Below are 7,654 nucleotides of genomic sequence, written 5' to 3'. Positions count from 1 at the left end.
ACAAGTCAAGTTCGTGCACATGAACGCATCGATAGGGAACTCTTTGCCGTGTTTCCCCAGAGGTACGCTCGATAGATAGATTAGTAATGCCTGCTAATTTATTTCCCGCGAAATCGATGCACATCCTAGCGGCGGACACATCGCGACACTTGAGAAGGCTGCTTGAATGTGCTTGGTAAACAATTTCAACCTTTTGTCGTAATTTCAGTCCGTTGTTGTTGTGTTTGCTTCTTAGTTTTGCTAAATACAATGTGTGTTTAGTTGTTGTTTAGCTAATAGAAATAAATGTGCGTTCTCTCACTAAATCGAATTGAAGGCAGCTTGGTAATAATGTCCGTGCTCACTGTTTATTTTTGTATGGCGCTGAAGCTGTAAAATGTGCTCCTTTCTATATGACATTGAGGCTTGGGCTATTTTGCATTTTGAACATCTTGTTTTCTTTATTTTTCTTAGAACTTCGGACACTTGATTTGAGTTCCGCGTCACGACCACAATGGGGATACACGGACTCGCCAAGCTTATTGCTGACCAGGCTCCAAGTGCCATTAGAGAGCAAGACATCAAGAACTACTTTGGTAAAGGATGCAATTCTTCTTACTACGTGATCATGAGCCATTAAATATTATGCGATATGATGGATATAGGAAGCCAAAATGTCATGTTGTCCCCCCCCAGGCCGAAAAATTGCTATTGATGCCTCCATGTGCATCTACCAGTTCCTGATTGCTGTGCGACAGGATGGCAACATGCTGCAGAATGAGGATGGAGAGACAACTAGGTACACTAATTAATATAAAACAACAAAAAGGCATATATCATTATCAAGTGCGGGGCGATTATTAAATGTTATCAATTTTAATAGAAAGTCAACATTAGGAATCATTTGAAAATTGTTTTTCTTATGACAAGGAGCCCAGGCAATTAGTCATGCATTTACAAAATTGTAAAAGCAGTTATCAATCGACATTTAGGAAACTTTTAAAGGGTTTTGTGCTTTCCGGATGCATTTTATTTATTTTTTGCCGAGGTTGCCTTGTCTCACTAGTACAGACTCTGAGATAGCTGGAGGTGGTGCGACCTCAGTTTTCGTCGACAGACATGGACTAGCCGAGCCAAGTAGTTTGCTGGCTCATTTATGATGCTATATTCTTTTAAAATATTCATGAATTATGTTTAGAATGTGTACACGTTTTGACACAAGGTATATTTTTCAGAGAGAAATCACTCAATTTTACAGTATCTAGAAAGAAAGACAATTCTGTTGATGCCAGTTAATGCTAGGGAAAAACATTCTGGGGTGGGGGGAGATTTAACTTGATATGGCGCAGCCTTTTGATAGCACAGTTGTTGGTCATTCCTACACTGATTTTAATTGTGTCATTCATTCCCAGCCACCTCATGGGAATGTTCTACAGGACCATCCGCATGCTGGAACATGGCATTAAACCTGTTTACGTGTTTGATGGCAAGCCCCCACAGCTCAAGTCCGGAGAGGTTCGTGTGCACCTATGCTGTTGTTGTTCAATATGTCCCTGCTTGGTTGTGTTATGGGTTACCAAACAATCATTCCTTCATGTAAAGTATTTGTCAGAACCAAGACTGATCATAAACTGGCATGATTACATGCTTAGAATATTTGAAGCATTCTTAGTCTAACAGGCAGTACAGCAGAGTAGTAGTTGGCATTTCAGCCTTAGGCCCTTTTCACACTGCACTTCAGTGGCAGCGCAGAAAGACGATGGAGTCCCGGTAGCCAAATTTGGAAGTGCTGACGTAGCAGTCTACCAGAAATTGAACACAGAGTCATATGCTACTGCTTTAAATGAGAAGTTTTCCTCGGCTACTCCCGGAATACTCTCACATTCAGAAAATGTGCACGTCCGATTCATGGAAGACTCTAGTTCAGGGGTCACCAACATGTCCGAGGCACCAGGTAGTCCCCATGGACCACACAAGTAGCCCTTGGGCATGTTGTAAAAATTACAGTGATTGGACGTTGTAATTTCCCCGAAATTTTGTAGGAGTGAGTTGGAATTGTAAACATTTGCAAAGAAATAAAGTGTGCATACTGATATATCTAGAAATAAATGGATCTCAGTCTAACTTTACTCCTCTGTTTTGCCACAGCTGGAAAAGAGAGTGGAGAGAAGAGCAGAAGCTGAGAAAATGCTTGCACAAGCTCAGGAACTTGGTACAGAATTCCACTGGCAGTGAAATTTCTATTTAGTGTTGTTGTTGTTTTTTAAACAAAATGTATGTGAAGTGCTCTGGCTTCAAGATGTATTGTGGAGTTTAACATGGTAATGTTAAAGAATTGTCGACATCATGCATGCTCCACCAATGCCCAGATGAGTACAAATAACCCTGACGAGGCAAACCTTACCAAACAGACAGTGAAAAGATCAAATCAGTGAAGAGCAGACGTGACGTCATAAAAGCTGGAAGTGTAAACACTAGCAGGTCGGATACGGCGTAATAATGACTTGATGTGTTTCTGGTCATTTAAAATGGAGTTTAATGCCAAATGAGACAAACTATTGTCTTTTCCGCACGTCATTTTAAATGCTATGATGATACGAAGAATTTGTCACAGCAAATAAATGAATTTGATTGAAAGGTTAGTTTTGAGCTTTGCTGAATTCACTTTCAACAGCCGAGTGAACAGACAAACTTTCTTTCGTTTAAGAAAGTGGGTGTGGCTTGCCAGGATATGCCACAGCAGCGCACAAGTTAAAATTGTATTCAAAGTGGATGAAAGTAAGTGATTAGCAGCCAGCATGCTGTGTGTTTTGCGCGTTTTTGGGAACTTGACTAGGTCTCAAAAGAACTTGGAATTGCTCTCTTCTAACATCATTTCACAAATTATTTGTAGAAATGCAGACAGAAACCAATGCAAGTTAAAAAACACACACACAAAAACACCAGAATGTGGCCCACAAGCACGAAATAAAGCGCAAATTGTGTTTTTCGAGTACATACTATAACACATTGGCTAAATTTTTCAAATCAATATTCAGATTCAAACACGAGAGAAATAAATAAAGATGTGAATATATGGCTGCCTCGATTTAACAATTTACCCTTCTAACAGACGCGAATGTTGTCATGGGATCTGGACACCCGTGAGTCTTTGTAATCCAAATATAGCGTTAAACTCTAGTCCTGGGAGACTTCTTCAGATTTTAAAGAGTTCAAATCTTAGATGATATCCTTTCCTTCTGTTGGAATTGACTTTCCAGTTGCCTCTACAGTTAATGAAAGTTTGGGGTCAATATCTTTCTCCTAAGTCACTGGTTGCGATGGACTTTGGAAATATGTGTATGCACCAAAACTTAAAATGCTTTTTTTCAAAACGAGGGTTTCCACCCTGGCAACATTAAAATTGTTGTAACATCTGTAATTTTTTAATGTACTTCCATGTATTATATATTATTTTTGAAGGGAATTAAATGTAGGATTTTTAATTTTTTTAATTTTATTTTATTTTTACCCATGAGGACATTTTAGCTAGTGCCAGTGTCACATATATTCCTTTTACATTTGTAAAGATTGTGTCTCTGTTAACTAAAATGTATTTGTTTTTTTCTGACTTAGGGGAACAAGAAAACATTGACAAACTCTCAAAGCGTCTGGTCAAAGTCACCAAGCAGCATAATGATGAGTGCAAGAAGCTGCTGACTTTAATGGGAGTGCCTTACATTGAGGTTAGTACTGAATGAGATATGCTTTGTTTTATCTCCTATTCAGTAAAAAAAAAAGATTTAAAATGAAAATCCAGCTCGTCGAGCACAATTACCTCTTTCATGACTAAAAGTTAAGGTGGTAATATAGATCTTTTTTTTTTTAAGAAAGTAAATGAAAAAGGGGGAAATTAACTTTTTGATGATTTGCCATGAAAAAGGGGGCTTGTTCACTGCCGTCTGCTCCTAGCATTCAAAGTGTTTGCATTTCATGTTTTTTGCAGGCGCCATGTGAGGCAGAGGCCAGCTGTGCCGCTCTGGTCAAAGCAGGGAAGGTCTTTGCCACAGCAACGGAAGATATGGATGGGCTGACTTTTGGAACAAACGTCCTGCTAAGACACCTCACGGCCAGCGAAGCAAAGTAATGTTGATATATTACAGTTGGGGGGGGGGGGGGCATTCCATTCCATTCCATTTCCTTTCATTTTACTCTGTATTAGTGTTCTGGAATTTTTTAACACAGCTAGCGTTTGGACAAACTTGTATGCTGTGCTTTTTGTATTTTTACCATTGTTGTTTTTATATGTACAGATGCATGTTGGCCTAGTGCAGTTATTGGCAACATGCAGCCCCTGGCCACACTTTGAGTGGCCCGTCGATTATTTAAAAGAAAAAAATAATAATTTTTCATGTTTTTTCACAAAAAATTGGATGAATGTGGGGGGTGGGGGGAGAAACAAAAATACTATATAAAAATATTTTAAATAAAAAGGAAAAAAAATTCTAATTTGCAGACGCCAACTACAAATAGGCATTGACTGTATTTTTAAGTTTTAATATAACCATTCGCCACTAGATGGCATACATCTGGTCTCGTATACAGTACTACAACAGGCCCTATACTACAACATGAGTAGGCCAAATAATATTTTGTGAATTTGGAATGATATGCAGGACAAACATAGCACCTAAATAAATAATATTAACATTTTGTGGGAAAAAATGGTCAAAATAAATTCTTGCCCTTGTGCCATACTTGAATGGTAATTTTTATGCAAGGGAGCCCTTTGCACTGGGAAAAAGAAAAAAAATTACAGTATAGTGGTTAGTTTGTTTGCCTCAAACTCTTTATTGTTGGTTTAGGATAATGGATATTTTCTGCATTGAGTATTATTATTATATTATTATCATTATGTGCAGTATTATGAAAAATGAAGTCTATTAAGAGCACGTATTTTGCACATATTGTTCGCACATTTTGTCAATATCTAAAATGGCATTTTTGTCATACAGTACATCTAGTTAGGAAGAAGGTGGCCCCCCCCCAGTTGCACTAATGAAAAAATGTGGCTCTCCTCCAGCGTTGAAGTTGCCCATTTCGAGTCTAGTGGTTAGCCCGTCTACATCATTGTTGCAAGTTAGTTTGCAAGCTTCTTCCTCTCTCTCACATTCCAAAAACATGCATGTTAGGTTCATAGGTGTAAATTGTTGTTTAGGAGAAAAAAAAAGAAGATGAATCTTGGTTTCATCATTCATTAACAAAATCAACCAAATGTGTTCTGGTCCGTTGGTACATTTTTATCATTATGAACTGGTCTTCACTGAAAATATAGATTTTTTTCTTTTCGTTTTTGTTGATAGGAAGCTTCCAGTCCAAGAGTTCCACTTCAGTCGCATTCTTCAGGACATAAACCTGACAAATGAACAGGTAAAATAAAATGAACCGTCAGGTGATGTTTTTTTAGTTTGATGATTGGATAATAATTTAAATTTGCCCCACTCCTCTTGCAATCTTCTTTCTTTCTTGATAGGGCTGAAGTATTTTGAAAAATAATCTAATATCAGGTTTATTATACCTAAATGTTTAAACAAATGCAAATGAACCATGAATGAATACGAAATATAGTTTGTCTACTTTAGAGTTAACTTCCTGAACACTTTAACTTGTTTCACTATGACAACTTTTTCTTCCCAATTTTATTTCAAACATGTGTATAAAGAAAAAACAAACTGATTATAAAAGTACATGTGTAAAGACAAAATATATTTTAAAAAAAACATATAAAACAAAACAGCAAACACAACATTCAAGCAACAAAAGCAACATAAGAAAGTTCCACAGTGTTCCACCCAGTCATGAGCTACACATACATATTCGAAAAGGAGTAGGAAGAAGCATAAATTTATCAGGTCCTACCCCTTTTAACATGCGTTACACAATAAATAGGTATGTATAGTAAACAAACAGAAAAAACTGCTAGTATAAAGCTAAGATATCTTTATTATTAATAACAAACAAAGGTTATTATAGTAAATATATAATAAATAGTGAGCACATTGAACAGTGTGCCTTGTGTATATATTGTCATACTTTTACATATACATATTTATTTTTTCCTTATCAATAGCAATAATACAATAATAAAAAATAACATCAATGTTACTTTCCATTGAAAAGCACTTCATCTTCCCTATACTATTCAAAAATGTTTATTTCATATTTCCCTTTGAACTGATCTATGTTTGGACATTGTTGTAAATCAGTATTCAGCCTGTTGCAAATTTTCACTCCACATACAGATGTACAGAAACTCTTCAATGTTGTTCTTGAATACTTTGTCTTTAAGTTGTGAACTCCCCTCAAACCATAACCTCCCTGTCTCTCTGAAAACATATTTTCAATATTGCCCGGCAGTAAATTATGTCTAGCTTTGTACACCAATTGTACAGTATTGAGTTCCACAAGATTAAAGAATTGTACAGTTTTAGATTGTAGATACAGTGTATTGGTGTGGTGGAGATATCCTACATTATGGACTGCTCTTATAGGTCTTTTTTGCAACAGAGGTTGTAATGATGTCTTGTAAGTGTTTTCCCAAACTTCTGAACAATAATTTAAATATGGTAATACTAGAGAGCAGTAGAGGGTGTAATGATTTCTGGTTGAGAAAATGTTTGACTTTTGTCAGAATGGAGATGCTTTTATAGAGTTTGGATCCTATATATTTAATGTGTGTTTTTTCAGCAGATTTTATTATCAACAATTACCCCCAGGAATTTAATCTCATTTACTCTTTCTATATCTACACCTTAAATTTGCAATCTTGTGCAGTCAAGAAATGGGTATTTTAGTGTAAAACAACCATAATAATACTGGTCAGATCCTTTACGTGGGTCAAAAAAATTGGATAATTTTTGTATAAAACAACCCAGAAAGTTGGATCAAATTGACCCATTAAGTGGATCGGTTTATTTTTTATCCATAATTGGGTTACTTTTGACCCAACTGTATTAGAGTGTATGTCCCATACATACACATGTGGTGTGCCCCAGGGCTCAATTTAGGCCCAGTGCTTTTTAACTTGTATATGCTTTTTATGCCATCTTTGTATCAAAAGTGCTATATAAATAAAAAAATTATTAGTTGATTATTAGCAGGTATCCAAACTTAGCATTAAAGTCCTGCCTGTGAAGTAGGATGTGGCCATTTACAGACAGCACCTGAGAATAACATGTAAACGCATACAGTGGAATGCACATCTTAAGCACTGAACTTATTTAGGCACTATATGAATAATAAGCCGTGCCGTTTTTATTTATAATTTTTTTCGAAATGGCAGTCTTGCAGATTTGAATGAAATTGTTCTTAATGCCTTTTCCACCAGTTTATAGATCTGTGCATTCTGCTGGGATGCGACTACTGCGGCACCATCAAGGGGATCGGTCCCAAGCGAGCCATCGACCTGATCAAGCAGCACGGCAGCATCGAGGAGATCCTGGAAAACATTGACCCAAATGTAAGGTTGATCAATTCAAAAGAAAAAGTTTCTTTGCTCGTTTGGCCACTTATTGCCGATTCCTTGCATGTAGAAGCACCCGGCTCCAGAGGACTGGCTGTACAAGGAGGCCAGGGAGCTGTTTCTGAAGCCTGAAGTGGTGGATTGCGCCACAGTGGAGCTCAAGTGGAACGAGCC

General features: G+C 37.0%; 1 protein-coding gene across 3 annotated transcripts in view; it reads left to right on the top strand.

Annotated features, from left to right (window-relative positions):
• Window positions 1-22: 22 nt before the first annotated feature.
• fen1 (flap structure-specific endonuclease 1) overlaps window positions 23-7,654 on the top strand; it is a 10,290-nt gene continuing 2,658 nt past the window's right edge. The window contains exons 1-10 of one of the 3 annotated variants that reach the window (XM_086066078.1): window positions 23-175; window positions 454-575; window positions 676-778; window positions 1,392-1,494; window positions 2,128-2,191; window positions 3,595-3,704; window positions 3,965-4,101; window positions 5,322-5,388; window positions 7,346-7,477; window positions 7,551-7,654. The exon at window positions 7,551-7,654 is cut by the window's right edge and continues 48 nt beyond it. In XM_086066078.1, the coding sequence (XP_085922204.1) occupies window positions 494-575; window positions 676-778; window positions 1,392-1,494; window positions 2,128-2,191; window positions 3,595-3,704; window positions 3,965-4,101; window positions 5,322-5,388; window positions 7,346-7,477; window positions 7,551-7,654 (902 nt within the window). In that variant the 5' untranslated portion in view covers window positions 23-175; window positions 454-493. The other 2 variants (XM_086066079.1, XM_086066080.1) reach the window with 2 other exon arrangements.

The sequence above is a fragment of the Leptonotus elevatus genome, chromosome 21 (genome assembly GCF_054856555.1).
Source record: "Leptonotus elevatus isolate MCC_2025b chromosome 21, RoL_Lele_1.0, whole genome shotgun sequence".
In the NCBI taxonomy this organism is placed as follows: domain Eukaryota; kingdom Metazoa; phylum Chordata; class Actinopteri; order Syngnathiformes; family Syngnathidae; genus Leptonotus; species Leptonotus elevatus.
This window is presented reverse-complemented; position numbering and strand designations above follow the sequence as displayed.